Source organism: Octopus bimaculoides, chromosome 2 (genome assembly GCF_046866305.1).
Source record: "Octopus bimaculoides isolate indiv1 chromosome 2, ASM4686630v1, whole genome shotgun sequence".
Taxonomy (NCBI): domain Eukaryota; kingdom Metazoa; phylum Mollusca; class Cephalopoda; order Octopoda; family Octopodidae; genus Octopus; species Octopus bimaculoides.
In genome coordinates, this window is record NC_142929.1 from 70,222,013 (window position 1) to 70,239,174 (window position 17,162).

The window sequence follows — 17,162 nt, forward strand, 5'->3', positions numbered from 1 at the left end:
CGGTGTCCTGGAACAAAATAGATTTCTTATTATATAACACACACACTTCCACAGACATGTGAATGCCTGTGTATATAAATATAAGGATAAGAAGAATTGAAACAAGGAAGATAGTCTTAAGTAAAAATGTTTAAAAGAACTCTACAGAACAAAAGGGATAGTTCATTGAATCAAACCCTCATTGTTTGTAGTGTTTAAGATGTCTAATGAAAAGAAGAAAAACAAAAACAGTACATTTAAAAATTCTCACTAAAACTTTTGTTCGAAGCACATTGTAAAACATGTGATTAAGAAATTGAATATATGACATGGAAATGAAGTTGCCAAATTATTCTGTGGGTAAGAAGCCAAGTTATTTTCTCAAAGTACAAATGTATATAAATGCATGTTTATGTATGTGTGTGTGTGTGTGTACACATATATACATATTAATATGCATTGATTTACAAACACACACACATATGGGTGTGTGTGTGTATGTATACACAATGTTTACACGCTTGTACACAGACACACACACACACACATTTTGTACATATGGTTGTATTTAAAATAATGTGCTTGTTATATAAAATACTCATGTGCATTACATGTATAAAAGTATTTCCCAATTCAGTTGTTATTTATAAATAATTCTTTAAAAAATAAATAACATTTGCAGTGTAGGAGATTCCTCACTTTTGCTTTATTTTAATATATACGTGGTCTGATCAATAAGTATCCGGACTGTTGTCATTAGTAATGAAGCTAGAGCATCCAGAGTGATGCTGCATGGTACAGATTGACCTTAAACTCTGCTGTGCCTTCACACTAAGTTTTAACATTCTAGCTCACTTCTCTTGTTTACAGCAGTGCTTGGAAGGAAGGTGTGTAGCGTGTGATCATTGCATTGACTATAACAGAGAAAATTGAGCAGAGAATCTGCATCAAATTTTGCCAAAAGCTTGGTAATACCTGCTCAGAGGCCTATGCAAAGTTTTCAAAATGTTTTCATCGTTCTTGACACAATCAAGGAAATCTTGTGCAACTGAAACATGAGTGTCTTTTTGGTTAGCTGAAAGCAGTTTTGGCACAAACTTGGCAGACATGCATCTCTTACCCACATCTTCTGGGATAATGGACTAAACTGAACTGTAACTAATCTGCACATCCTCTGATAACTCACAGATGGTGATTCAATGATTTCCCTTCATAGCTGTACACACATCTATGATGTCTTACTCAGTTCTGCAGGTTGTGGGTTTCCCAGAACGTTCGTCACAATTGACATCTTTCAGTGAAATGTCTGAACCACTTGTGTACAGCTCATACACTCCTCTCCATATACTTTCTGCAACTTTGCGTAAGCCTCTGAGCAGGAATTGCGAGGACAACTTTTTCTGTTATGGTCAATGTGACGATCACGCGCTACACACCTTCCTTCAAAGCACTGCTGTAAACAGTAAAAGTGAGCTAGAATGCTGAAACTTAGTACACACACAGAGCAGAGTTTAAGGTGAATCTTTGCCAAGCGGCTTTACTCTGATTGCTTTAGCTTCATTACTATGGCAGCAGTCTGCATACTTATTGATCAAACCTTGCACTTTTAAAGTACAAAATCTTTTGCTGTTTATCTGGTGACTAATCCAAAACATAGTTGAATTACCAACAAACCAAGTTTGCAACCTATGTTTACTTCCCAGAGGCTAATCCTGTAATGCACTTGGGGAAAGTATGAATGCTACGACTGCTAGTTCATTATTATTTAAAACAGAAGTGACTCTTGGTACTTAGAGCAAGAACATGCAATTTCGAAAACACAGCAGGGTACATATAACATGTCTGCACCCTCCTTCCAGTAGACTCTGTTAAAAATGAAAGATTTATATTGGAATCTGATGCTTTTACTTGCATCCATTTATATATTTTAAGGCACTGAGCTGGCAGAATCATTACTACATCAAGCAAAATGCTTTGCAACATTTCTTCTGGCATTTTGTGTTCTGAGTTCAGACACTGCTGATGTCAACTTTGCTTTCTATTTCTTAGGGGTTAATAAAATATCATACAAGTTATGTACTGAGTTCAATGTAACTGACTGGATTAGCATCCCATTCAGGGAGAATGTTGTGATCTCAATCACTTATATCCCATGGAAACTGGGTAACAGGCCATAGGAGTCCTAGGGTTCAATAATAATTTTATAACACTATATCTTAGGTGTGGCTGTGTGGTATGAAATTTGCCTCCCAACCACATGGTTCTGGGTTCAGTCCCACTGCATGACTCCTTGGGCAAGTGTCTTCTATTATAGCTTCAGGCTGACCAAAGCTTTGTGAGTGGATTTGGTAGAGAAACTGAAAGAAACCCATCATGTGTGTGTGTGTGTGTGTGCATATGTATGTGTATATATATATATATATATATATATATATATACATATATATACACATACATATATGTGTATATGATTTTGGGTCCATGTTTGTCTCCCACCACCACTTGACACCAAGTGTTGATGTGTTTATATTACTGTAACTTAGCAATTTGGCAAAAGAGACTGATACAATAAGTATCAAGCTTTAAAAAATAAAGAAGTACTGGGTCAATTCACTTGACTAGAATGCTTCAAGGTGGTGTCCCAAAATGGTCACAGCCTAATGACTGAAACAAGCAAAAGATAAGTGATAAAAGATAAAGATGGATTACATATCATGCATTCTCATAAGAAAGTCACTGGTTTAAAGTCACTAGAAAAAATCATGAAAAGTTACTCTTTAACTCATTCTTGTCTTTTATTCTTTTCTCATTGGACTGTAGTCATACTGGAGCAATGGCTTGAAGGGTTAGTTTGTAGTGGCGCGAAATTATAGCCGCCATTGAGGAAGCCCCTTGAGTGCGCATGCGTAGTAAAACTAGTACTTAAAGAGTTTGTTTCACTTTCTAAGCCTCTTGAGCATGACACCTTCGACGTGACAACACCTTGCTCCTCAACAAAGCACTCTTCACCACGATGCCATCAATGTGATAGCTACTTGCTCCTCTGGCATGCATCAAGGAAGCTCTTAACCTTCCAATACCGATTACAAAACAATCAGCGGCTGCTAAGCTGAATGACATAGTATTTGTAAAACCAAGCATCATCAAAGAATAAAACTTATTTTTATTATGTTGTTAATTGTTCTACTGTTTCTTCATATATAATTATGTTGAAAGGTGATAGAGAGAGACTAATGTCTCTATTGCACAAGTTGAACAAACTGATCTCGGTATTTATTTTAAGTCTGGCACTTACTCTATCATTCTCTTTCACCAAACTGCTCCATTATAGGGATATAAACAAACCCAGCTGTCAATCAGTGGGGGACAAACATAAACACAAAATATGTATGCACACACACACAATAGGCCTCTTTGAATTTCTGGTTACTAAATTCATTCACAGAGCTTTAGTTTGTTTGGAGCTGTAGTAGGAGACACTGAGAATTGTCCAAAGTGCAGCACAGTGGGAGTGAACACAAAACTATGTGATTTGGAAAGAAACTTTTTAACCAGGCAAAAATTCATGCATACCTTGTTTTTTTTTTATTTGAAATGGATAATGAAATTGCTCTACATTGCCTTAACACTTTAAGCAAGTTCTCTCTATTTTCTGATATTGGTTTCTTTGGTCTAGACATAAGATCAATTCTCATAAAGAATAGGATTCAATATATTACTATGATAGTATTTGATTTTATCATGGCAGACTTGAATTAAGAAAGGAGAGATATATTTAAATATCGGTTTCAAATTTTGGCACAAAGCCAGCAGTTTCGGGGGAGGGGCTGAGTCGATTACATCAATCCCAGTGCTCAACTAGTACTTATTTTATTGACACTGAGAGGATGAAAGGCAAAAGTTGACCCTGGCAGTATTTGAACCCAAAACATAGAGGCAGATGTAAAGCATTTTGTCCAGTGTGCTAATGATTCTGTCAGCTTGCTGCCTTCAATATATATCTAAATATTGCTAGTTATTTTATTTTCATCTTTTAATTAAGAGGGAGCAATACCTATGATTCTTTACAAGGCCTCTGGGATTGTTAGAAAGAAGGGAAGAAGGTATTCTTAAACTACAGACCTGGCCTTAAAGCGTGCAACAGAGTGCACCCTCTTAGTGGTACTCAATGTTCCAGGTAAGGCAAGGTGTTAAACCAGATGATGGAGTAATTCTACCAGCCAGTAGGCTATGGCAGGATTTGAACTTAGAAAGCAAAAAGCCAAAAGAAATACTGTTAGGTACTCAGTTCGATATTCTTGTAGTTTAGAGAGACAAAACTAAATGCCACAAACATGATTATTACAGATTTTAGTCAACTGCCAATGCAGTAAACTAAAATTTGTAATAATCACATCTAATATTGGTTTTAAATTTTTGGCGCAAGGCCAGCTATTTAAGGGGGGTAGTTAAGTCAGTTATATTGACCCCAGCATTTTGCCCATTGTCCTAATATTGATTCTGCCAGTTCACCACCTTAATCATGCCTAATATTAATTTTTAATCAGTTATTGAGATACCCTTGTTTATAGATAAAAACATGATATTGAGATTTGTAAACTTGGTTAAGATATCACTAATCTTCATTTACATATGTCAATAAAAAATCTCACATCAGCCATGGGGGTGTTTATCTAAATCAGCACTTTATTCTCTTATTATCAGTTATTTCATGATATTAAATTGCATAGAAATGGTCATGTGATAATGTAATGTTGGTTTCAAATTTTGACACAGGGAGAGGGTAAGTCAATTACATCGACCCTAGCCAGAGAAGGGGTAAGTTGATTACATTGACCCTAGTGTTCAACTGGTACTTTATTTTATTGACCCTGAAAGGATGAAAGGCAGAGTCAACCTCAGTGGAATTTGAACTCAGAACACAAAGACAGACGAAATACCGCTAAGCATTTTGCCCAGCATGTTAATGGTTCTGCCAGCTCACTGTCTTATGTGATTATGCAATTAGGTGATTGATGTCAAATGAAAGTACTCATGATTGTTGCATAGTCGTGTCAATATATTGATGACTTATGGCAGTAATAGTGACATTGATATTGTCAACTGTGATGATGACATTGATTGGTGCTGAGGACAATGATGGTGCTAACAGTGATAGGGATTCACAAGATCAAATTGACAAATAAAATTGGGATTGCAATAATTAAAAAAAATCCCCCCAAAAAATAATAAAAAAGAAGAGTCTATATTCCCTCAAGGTTCAGGGCTGGAATAAAGCTGGAAGAAGTACCACAGAATGATCATACAAACGAAACAGGAATAAGTGAAGTAACAAAAGAAAGCTAGCATACAAATTAAATATATACAAACTGAAACATAGACACAGGCATGGCTGTGTGGTTAAGAAGTACACTTTGCAATCACATTGTTTTGGGTTCAGTCCCACTGCATGGCACCTGGGGCAAGTGCCTTCTACTATATCTCTGGGTTGATCAATAGCCTTGTCAGTAAATTTGATAGATAGAAACAGTGTGAAAGCCCATCATATATCATACATACATGCACATATGTGTGTGTGTATATATATATATATATATATATATATATATATACACACACACATGTATATACGTTTGTGTGTATCTCAGTGTTTGTCTGCCCCCCCCCCCACTGCTTGTAAACTCATGTTGGTTTGTTTATGTCCTCGTAACTTAGTGACCCGACAGAAGAGAGACTGATAGTATAAGCACCAAACTTCAAGAAATAAGTACCAGGGTCAACAAAACCTTTCAAGATAGTGCCCCAGCATGGCTGCAGTCCAAAGACTGAAACAAGTACAACTTATACCATCAAGAACCAAGAAACATTGCTATGCAGAATATGTAGTACAAACAGTGGAAGAATAACGCATTTGTAGTAAGTGATTTCAAAAGAAATATGATGTTGGTGAATATGATCATTCTCATGACTGAGGGACAAACGTCTTAGACACAACCAACGTTCCTCATCCCACATTAGGATTTTGTGCTGGACACTCTGCCAGTGTCATGCCATCTGGTCTTTGATGTCCCCACTTCACTTCATCTTCATCTTTGTGACCCATGAACTAGGCTTCCCTGGTGAAAAGGATCTCTAGAGACTCAGAAAGAAAAAAATATTTATTAAAAGGATAGATGAACCCAACAGAGTCAGTGACAATCTATCAAGGACTTAGAAATACCAGGTTGTTTTCCAGTGTGTTGTAAGACCATTGGGAGTGAGCCCTACCTCCTTAGCTTTTATTAAATCATGTCTCTACGCTGGTAGTATAACTAAGTAGTCTGGGCTCAGCAGTGTGAGAAGGCAACTAGTTAGGAGGTAATTCTAAGCATAAACCCTCATTACCTGTGAGTGCTTGCAGAGTGATGAAGGCTAAAGGAGTCAACACCAACAGTAAATTGGGTCAAGAGAGAACTCATGGAGCCCTCTTACCTATTCATCAAAAAGTGAGCAGACAAAATATCATTTTACATATAACATCCACAGTAAATTATACGGAGATTATAGATTAGAAAAGCCAGAGAAATAGTATGAACACCATCTTTCTGCTATAATTAAGTCTAAGGATATCAAAATCTTGGGAAGTTGAAATCCTGTATGATCATGTGTGAAAGAGTAGAAGACTTAATATTCTTTAGTAAATAAAAAAAAAAATGCCCAGTGAATGTAAAATAATTGATATTGTAATTCATGTGTGCAAAGAACAGAACAGTTAAAGCCATTTTGGTAAATTAAAATAAAAATGGAAAATAATTTCATATGAAAAAGTGTGTGATTTAAAGGGTATTTAACTTTGAACTTTGGCCTCATGCCGACCAAAGCCTTGTGAGTGGATTTGGGAGACGGAAACTTAAAGTCCATCGTATATATATATATATATATATATATATATATATAATGTATGTATGTATGTATGTATGTGTTTGTTCCCCACCACTGCGTGAAAACCGGTATTGGTGTGCTTGTGTACCCGTAATATAGCAGTTCGGCAAATAAGATCGATAAAATAAGTGCAAGGCTTAAAAAAAAACAACAAAAAAAAACAAACAAGCACTGGGGTTCGATTCATTCGATAAAAATTTCAAGGTGGTACATATTGTCTATAGTGCATCCTAGATATGAATGAGATTATAGAAAAAGATTTGTCTTGATTGGATCGGGAAGTAAGCTTGATGTAAATTCATTTATTTAAAATTTTTGTAAACTACTGTATGCATAAACAAATTTAAAATATCTAATTTTTTTTTTGATAAGTTGAGATGGGGTATTCACTTATTTGTTTCATTTATTTATTTGTTTGTCTGAAAGGATTATATCCATGGCTTTCGCAGCCTCACATCCTGAGGCTAGTGAGATTTCCCTATTCTGATAAAAAAAAAAATTACGTTACGAAACCCAAAAAGTGGGTAGACGGAAGAGAACTTCTGAGACCTATTAGAAATAACAGACAAACTACCATAAAATCACACTTCAAAAGAACACATTGTATCATGTAATCCTAGGTACACTGTTTCTAAAATGGACATGAAGATCACGGCTGGAAGGCCTTTTGATCATAGCAACTATTAGACTTACATACAAAAAAAAAAAAAATCAAGCGTTCAGTCTAAGAGACGATTTATTATTGCCACCGATCCTTTAAGGGTTGATAAAATAAACACCAGTTGAGTACTGGAGTCGATGTAATTGACTTTTCCTTCCCCTAAAAATTGCTAGCGTTGTTCCAAAATTAGATTTATATATATATATATATATATATATATATATATATATATATATATCCCTTTACTAGTTTCAGTCACTGGACTGTGGTCATGCTGGAGCACCACCTTGATATATATATATATATATATATATTAGCCAGAGGAAGAAGGTTAGTGCTCATAAATTTCTTCCGAAACCCAAAAACAGGTATTACAAAGGAATAGGTCCTTCCGCCTGGAATTTTAGTGTTGATAGATTTTCCCCTCAGAAAATTTTGTTTCACTTAAAAATAAAATATAATAAAATAAGAGTGTTGGGAAAATCGACGCATTCTGATTGGCTAACACATTCTAATTGGCAAGCACTGCAGCTGCTGCTACTTTTGTCTTCTATATATATAATAGAGGTATTTGCCTCGTACGTATGTATTCATTGATCTAACAGCGATATCTGACAAAAATTAATTTTGAAAATTTAAGATATTTTGTTCTAAGAATGACTACTGATTATGAACGTAGTAGAGTAGGCTCTCCATTCGCAGTCATCAATCGACGTTTTCAACAACTTCCCGGTTTTCAAGGACTTAACAATATTGGTCAAACCGGCGATGCCGAATCAGCCCGTTTAGAAGGTAATACAACGCAATTAGAAAGAGTTTGCAGGGATGCTGAAAATATTGCCGATGATGTCATACAGTTTTTCATTAATCCAGGAAAGAAGCCACTTAACCGTCATTGCAAAACGATGCGAAGAACGGTACAAGAACTTTCAAAACGACACGACATTTTATTTAAAACTATGATAAATAGACTCCAAGTGGACGACATGAATCTTTTCATTTCCTTTACATATGTAACAGATGAAATATTCGAAGACGGACAAATTAATTGGGGTCGTGTTGTAGCTGTTTATGCGTTCGCCGCTAGACTGGCTTTACATTTTCATGACATTCAAAAACCGGAAAAGTGTAATCAAATTGCATTATATACAGGCCGATACGTTGGTAAAAAACTAGGAAAGTGGATTATTGAGTCTGGCGGATGGGTAAATATTAATTTGTAATTCTTTTTGAATGAAATTTCACTAATTAATAGCTATAATTTTATAATTAAGCTTGCTTTAATTCACTTTTATTAAGTTTCCATAAATCATCATCAGCAAATCACGAGACTCACATGATTTGCTCCCCCCCTTCTCGGAACGTTCAATATCGAAGTCATTCCGTTTTGAAATTTCCCCGAGATAATCGGCTATATTTTTCCGTCACATACGTGACAGATATTTCAACAATATCATTTTATAGGTTTAAAATGGTTTTATTCCAACAGGTACACTCAAAATTTGCTTACAATATATGATTCAAGAAAACGGAAATGAGAGTAGTTTTCTAACGTATATTTATTCAATTCTTAACCATTAAATACTGGGTGTGCCACCTACTTTGTTGCACGCACGCACGCATACGAAGGGATGACTTACCGAGAAATGCCGATTATAACGTTCTATTGTTTAGTTTCCTCGTGATCTTAACCGGAGATATAGTTTTATACGAAATTGTAAATTAGCCAGATGACCTGAATGTATATGGTGTTCCTCGGTGTGTGTGTATATAAATACATGTATCATATATCCGAACAAAAAAGTGTACTCATATATATATATGTGTATATATATATATATATATATATATATGGTACTATTCAAGAAGAGTGGTCCCGGTATATTTTCTCTTTTACTCGTTTCAGCCATGCGGTTGTGGTCATGCTGGAGCACCATGTTTATCAATTCATTTTGCAAGATTCGTGGTGTGAAATCGTGTGTTGAAACAGATATTGTATTTCGAGAGGGTCATTTTTTTTTTTTTCCTTGCCAAATAAACACGTACGCCATATATATATTTTTTTTCGGCCAAGGTAAAGAATATGCACACCCGGTGTTTCGGGCCCCTTTTGTACCCCCACCCCTTAAATTAAAAAAAAAACATACATGGTGGAAAATTGATTCCCTACCATGTCTTATAATAATAATAATGAGAAAGTCATCAAAATTAAGAATTTTTATTTAAAAAAAAACTTCATTTATGTATATTCATGTCCCAATGTTGGGCAAATTTCATAGAGCGAGGCAATTTAGGCCTTAACGTTAGGCAAATTGGGACATGAATATACATAATATAGAAATTAAGTTTTTTTTAATAGAAATTCTTAATTTTTATGACTTTCTTAACATTATAAGACATGGTAGGAAATCAATTTTCCACCTTGTGTAATATTTAAAAAAAAAAAATTTATGGTGGCGGGGTACAAAAGGAAGTCTTTCCCACATCGAAACTGTGACCTCTTCAGCGACACTTCGTTTTCGCGTGTTCTAACTCTAATTACACCGTAGAGCAAGAACACACACGAAAACAAAAAAGTGTCGCTGAAGAGGTCACAGATGTGTGACAAAAGATTGGACATGAGTTAAAATAACAGTAATAAATGAGTGAAGAAAAATATAGTGTGTTTATTTGGCAATAAAAAAAACGACCGTCCTGAAATACAATATATATATATATATATATACACACACACACACACACACACGAGAGAGATAATGTGTAATGTATTTCTATGGCGAATGTGTATTCATATAGTGAATGTGTGTGTGTCTGATTTTTAAAAGTATGAATGGTAAAATAATTTTCGAAAATAGAGAGGGGTAACAAAAATACTTTGTCCTACTATAAATTATTTTTTCTTGCTGATTCGTAATCTACAATGCTTATAACATAGCTAGAGAATTTAGGTTTTTATTTTTAACGTGTACACATAATTTCTCTCTTTTTCACATACACAACCATGAGGTAGCCTGTAGATTTGTGTGCGTGAATATGTAACCGTATCCAATAAGTTGAAAAGCGAAAGAAGTGTGAACTAGAGAGATAAAGAGAGATTGTGTGTAGGTGAGTGAGTCAGGTGCGACGTGACTGAAATGACGACAAAAGCAGACAGTTAAAGAGACGCAAATACTAGTATGGACACGGATTGTGCATAACTACAGATAGGGCTAATGCAGTTTCGCATCTCTCCTTGAGAAATGCATTAAAAAAAAATTGCATATTCGTAATCTCCGACATCTAAAACGTAGGAATCTGAAAAAAGAAAAAAAATTTAATGCACTTTTCAAGGAGAGGTGCGAAACTGCATTAGCCTCTTACAGATTTCGGTAAATTTTCAGATTAACACCCGCACGATTTTCACTAGGGTGTTAGGGTTAGGGACGGAATTCCCTAACTCTAACACCCTAGTGAAAATCTTGCGGGTGTTAATCTGAAAATTTACCCAAATTTCTGTCCCTACCCCCCGACTTTGGATAATCATAACTTTCAGAAAAATGGATATTTTTTTAATGAAATTTTCAACGAATATGTGTTATATCATATCGATTCCGAATATAGAAAGTTTTTTTTTGGGGGGGGGGAGATTCACCGGAGTTCACTTCAATTCATCTTAACTTTGAAGAAAGTGGATGTTTTTTTAATGAAGTCATCTACAAATATACCTTGACTATGTAGACTCCGAGGACATGGGAATTTTGGAGGAAAACAATTGGGGGTTATTTTTGAGAACTGTTCCCCATTCGGAGTTGTTTCGGAACAAGTTGTCCACATTTGTTTCATTTAGGAAAGTGATTTAATCAAACGATTTGGGCCAATTAAGAAAGAATTGGAAGTGCATTGTCACCAACGGTGTAGAGCCTGTTATATCCCCATTAGCATCTGTTGTATAACAGATACTGATGGGGATAGATCAGTAATTCAACGACAAGACTATCTCCTGTATGTTGTGTCCAGAATCGTGAAACTTCTCAAGTGCCTGTCCATTTACCACGGGTGGATTTCGTATAGCAATACGTTATGTGATTTTTGGGTCCATCAGATCCTGACAAACCATGCAACCCATGCCAGCATGGAACAAGGATATTAAATCATGAAGATAAGTTTATAAGCAGAGATAGCTTTGTACAATATCCTGTTCTGTTAACTTCTAGGGTTTAGTTTGTATATCAGAGACAGGAATGGTTTCTACTAAACTGACTCACCTAGATATTGCATGAAGTCTTTTGGGATATCTGAACAGCCTATAGGATTATGGTTATTAACTATTTTATACCCTTTTATTTGAACAATTTTCTGGAATAATCGTCATTGCAGCCGAGATTGTGAGTAACTGAGCTTCAGTAATCTTGCTGTTAACCGTACCATTTACAAAAGAAATTCCAAAGGGTTGCTTTGTCCAATGGTAGAGCACCTGTCATATTTACAAACCTGGTTTCATGTCCCACAAGTAGCCTTCAACTTTTTCTACCAATATTTACGTGGTATTATAGATTTATGTACTTCAAGTTCCACCATTGAAAACAATTATTTGATGGTTGGGTTTGTAAAAGATTTTAAAGTTGAATACAATTTGATAAACTAGTAGCTTTTAGAAATTATTATTGGTATTCAACATTGTGATCTATTATTATGAGAATTTTTAAGGCTGTGGTGACCTGGCAGAATCATGAGCATATCAAAGTACTTCTGATCATAAGATGATTGTGGTTTCTCTTTCTTAGCAAAACATTTGCTCAAGTTTCAAGTGTGGTGGGTGTGGGTTTATGTCTACATATGGGTGCGTGGATGTGGTTGGGTGTTAGTGTCTCTTTATTTTGTCATCACATTTTTGTAAAATGAGGTTCACTGTCATACAGGTGGGCCGTAGAAAAATATTATCTTATCTAGGAACAGGTGAAGGCTTGCAACAGGAAGGGTATCTGACAATATCTCAACATAATCCTATTAAAATTTCATGTTAATTTATTTTCTGAAATTTTTCATTGTATTCAAATTAATAGAAACAGCAACAGAATTTTCACTGTTCTATGTGTACTCCATGTAGCAGACAGCTGCATGTATTAGCAAGTTGTTTTGTCTGGTTGTGGGATAACTTCAACTGAGAAAACACATGGCTGAAACATTAGTGTCTCAGTCCTCTTACATCGTTGTATCATGTTATAAATACACATACCTAAATGGAAAAAGCATTCACTGGTGGTGAAAAATGATAGTGGTCAGATATTTAACATTCAAATCTGTCAAAATGGGTTGTTGAATAGATATGTTACTGCTTGGATCCTCTCAATGCTATATGCTCCTCATGAATTATTAAAGGCAGAAGACTTGAACAGAAATATGGTTTTTTTAAAAATGGGATTAGTGTGTGTATGCTAGTATGGAACATGGACATTAAATGATTTAAATGATGATATATGTAAACACACACATGTACAAAAACGTGACATTTGAAACTTGTTTTGTTGACCCAAATGGTAGTATTATGTTCTTTGTAACTAGTCTTCCATTGTTCTCATGAATCTAATCAATTCAATTGTTAGTAAAAATACAGTGTTTAATGCCTTGGTCTATCCTACCTATTAAAATTCTCTTGCCAAGATCTTATCACACCCTATTTACCTAATATGCTGAATATGTATGTGCACTTAGAACTAAATTATGAAATACTAAAGCTGACTGTAGTCTAGGGCTTCATGAAAATTGTTTATATATTTTTTTTTAGTTTATCTAAATGAGTGCTTATAGCCGATTAGAATACTAACCATGTATTATGGCATCCTGTTACTGAATTACTACAAATCAGGATAATTATTGTTATTCCTGTAGTTTGCTACTTGAATGTTGTTAAGCATGGCTGATAGTACAACTATGATCTCTCTTAATAGAAACAGATTTTCTTGGTATTGACTACAGTTTGGGGATTGGACCTTCTCTGTGATACCTTATGAAATATTTTGGTAGAGAGAAGCAACAGGAAGCCCATCATGTATATCATCATCATTGTTTTAACATATACTTTTCCATCTTACAAAGGTTGGATGGAGTTTATCGGGTCAGATTTTCTGTGGCTGAATTCCCTCCTGTCACCAACACTTACCTGTTTCCAGGCAAGGTAATGTTGCCCCATGGCCAGACATGTTATTGTAGAATATTGGAAATGGATGACACTGTATGACTTTCATGCAATGTCAACCCAAAGACACACGTGCACACATATATGACATGCCTTTTTCAGTTTCCACCTACCAAATCCACTAACAGAGATTGGCCTGAGATTATGGTGCGAAACACTGGCCCAAGGTGCCATGCAATGGGACTCCACCTAAAACTATGTGGTTTGGAAGCAAAGTTCTTAAACACACAACCACACCTACACTTGTGTGTGTATATTTAATGTGTATGTTAGTGCATGAATGTTTATAATTTCAAATGTGTCATTACTTGAGTTAGCTGGTGATATTGACATTTTGACCAGTTGCTTTGAGCTTTCATAGACTTCTAGAATATTAAAAAAAAAAATCCATTTCCCAAAAGCAGGTAAGGATTGACAGCGGGTAGTGCATCCAGTTACCTCAAAATAATTCCCTATCCAAACCCATTCTGTCATGGAAAATTAGATGTTAAACAAAGGAGCATAATTAACTTAAAAGGATTGGGTGTTTAGTTGAGCCGATTACATTTTTGGTTGTGTATCCAAAAGTTGAGGCTCTGTGCTTGCTCCTGGTCCGAGTCATTTAGATTGCACCCAAGCAGTTATTTTTATTTTTTAAATTTTTTTTCTTGTTCCTTAGTTCTTTCATGAAGTTGAAGTATTTTAATAAAAGATAAACTGAGCTTTTTATTACTGTTATTAAGACTGTGAGCAGGAAGAATAGTGTGGTAGTCAAAATGCTTAGCAGCATTTCTTCTGACATTTTTACTTTCTGAGTTCAAATCTCACTGAGGCCTTTCCTCTTTTCGGGGTCAATTTAATAAAGTACCAGTCAAGTACTGGAGTTGATGTTATCAACTAGTTTCAGGCCTTGTGCCTAATGTGGGAAGGATTATAATTATATTAATGTATTATGATGATGGTTTAGCAGAATCATTTGAACATCAGAGAAAATGCTTTGCCATATTTTTTTATGATTTCTTACATTCTGAGTTTAAATTATGTCAGTCAGCTTTATCTTTCATTTCAGAGAATAAGATTAAATACCAAGCAAGTACTGTCACCATTATCATCATCATTTAACATCTATGTTCTATACTGGCTTGGATTGGATGGTTTGGCAGGATCTGATGGGTCAGTTGGTCACATCCTATTCCAGCGTCTACTTTGGCACCGTTTATATGACTAGATGTCCTTCCTAATGCCAACCACTTTACAGCGTGTACTACGTACTTTTTTTTATGCCATTGGCTCTAGTGAGAATGCCATGCAGCCAGTAAGGCCACAAAGCTTAGGATGGCATTTTCTGAGATGAGGGATTAATGTATGAAAGAAGGGATAGGGGAAGAATGATAAGGAGGTTCTTGTAGAACAGTTGTATGGTTACTCACATTTAGAAGAGTGGGAATAATGCCCTTTCCTCCCTGCTCAAAATTGCTGTCCTTGCACCTAGATGAAAAACATTAATCATTTTTTTGTTTTGTTTTCTTTTCTTTTCAGGATAATTTCTCTGACTTTTTCCCTGAACAAGTCCAAGAAGACAGATTGTGGAGAGGATTCGTATTTGCAGCATTTGGTCTTGGTGCATTGGTCATTGCTACCCAGTGAAACAAAAGTTAACTCTATTTGTGTTCTCTTTAAAGATATATTTTTGTGAAAAACCCGTTTCAGCATTATACAATAAAGTCTTTTTAATAACAGCTAAGGATGAATTTTTTTTTAAATACTTTAGTTGTAAAGCTCACTCTCCTCCTCATACCTATTTATTTATGTATTGTAAATCTTCTTTCTTAAATTTCTCCCAAACCATAAATTCCTGGTGATATAATTAATATATTACCTCAAGAGTTAAATTTAAATATATCTTATTCAACACAATAGATGTTTCTTATAACTCAGTGATCATCTCTGATCAAAAAGTCTTATGGCACACAGGTAGCTAGCCACATTACTTGGTATGGGCCACAGATTCTGTTGCTCCAGTTTTACCATGTCTCTACCTGACAGATAGAGCCACTTCATACTGCACACTGACCTGTAGTGATGGGTTGTATGGCATTTTCTGTTGGTATGTTTCATGTTCTGTCCAGGCCTACAAATTATGTAGCCTTGGGACAGTTGTGAACGAACAGACTGAAGACCAGGCATTACAGGCTTCACCATTCCATTTTTTTTTCTTTTTCTGATTCTAAAATATCTGTTGTGATCTTTCTTTTAGCCCTTTAGCATTCACAGATTTCTCAGTAAAATGTAATGCTTATTTATTCACATTGTTTTGAATTAATCATGCATTCTCATAACTTTGAGATTTTAATGATGTGATTGTCTAATTTTAGAATGGCATTATAGACTAGGTTTGAGAGGCTTGATCTAGCCAGTTTAAAGCAGATATGGCCTATTTAAAAACTAGAGTTGAAATGGTTTAGTAGAGTGACACTTAGGGGAAATCTAAACATCTAACCATTTTTTTTTCTCTTCCCCTATCCACAAAAGAATTTTACATAGTTTTATCTATCATTTTAGATTTTCCTAAGCAATTTCTGTTACATTGTTATTTTATTAACTTGCTTAGTAAAACATGATCTGATATTATTTTCGCCAGCTTTTTCCAAGTTTTCGCAGCATTAGGTCGTGCTTTTAGAAAAGCAAAAATCAATATGTAAGATCTGAGTATTTAGTAGGTTATTATTTATAGATTAAGAAAATGCTTGTCTCTATATAATCTTGTGATTGGTAAGCCTTGCCTCTTTCTGCTGGTGGCTGGATGTGTGATGCTCATACACTTTTGCACCAGAAGGGATGTCATTGTTTATGTCGTACAGTGTAAATAACAACACTTTGCTTATATCTTCTCCCACTGTCATAATTGTAGGCTGTGATTCCAATATAAAGTGTAAATATATAAATATATTACATGTATGCATATGCTAGCCTTTTAGGTTTTTAATGCCAAAGATGAAGATTCCAGAAAATGAAGGGTTTTTTTTTTAATTGTGAATCAAAAATTGTTTCTATGAAAAATATTTCAAGTGACATTAAATTTTATTATAAACATTGTTTCCTAATTATCCAGAAGTACATATATATATATATATATATATATATACATATATATGTGTGTGTATGTATGTGACTTACACAGGGTGGCTCATAAAAAGCTTTATCATCATGTACATATTATATAAATAGACCCATTTATAATCCACCCAGTATGTAGACAGTGTTATGTATAACAGTGACCTCCCTTGTGGTGCGGAAGTGTACGAACAACAGATGTGTTTCATAAAGTCTCGTTCCGGGCTGTGATGCACATCGGTAGTTGCTGTTATAGAAATTGTATGAATGTCTATATTCAGTATTTTTTTTCTTTTTTGTCATATCAATAAATTAAAACCATTTTTAGTAAAA

At 35.0% G+C, this 17,162-nt stretch overlaps 1 protein-coding gene across 1 annotated transcript; it reads left to right on the forward strand.

Moving 5' to 3' along the window:
* The first annotated feature begins 8,106 nt into the window (after nucleotides 1–8,106).
* On the forward strand, nucleotides 8,107–17,162 carry LOC106869231 (anti-apoptotic protein NR13). The gene is made up of 2 exons (XM_014914880.3): nucleotides 8,107–8,766; nucleotides 15,255–17,162. The coding sequence occupies exons 1-2, from the start codon at nucleotides 8,218–8,220 to the stop codon at nucleotides 15,360–15,362; spliced, it is 657 nt and encodes a 218-aa protein (XP_014770366.1). The 5' UTR covers nucleotides 8,107–8,217; the 3' UTR covers nucleotides 15,363–17,162.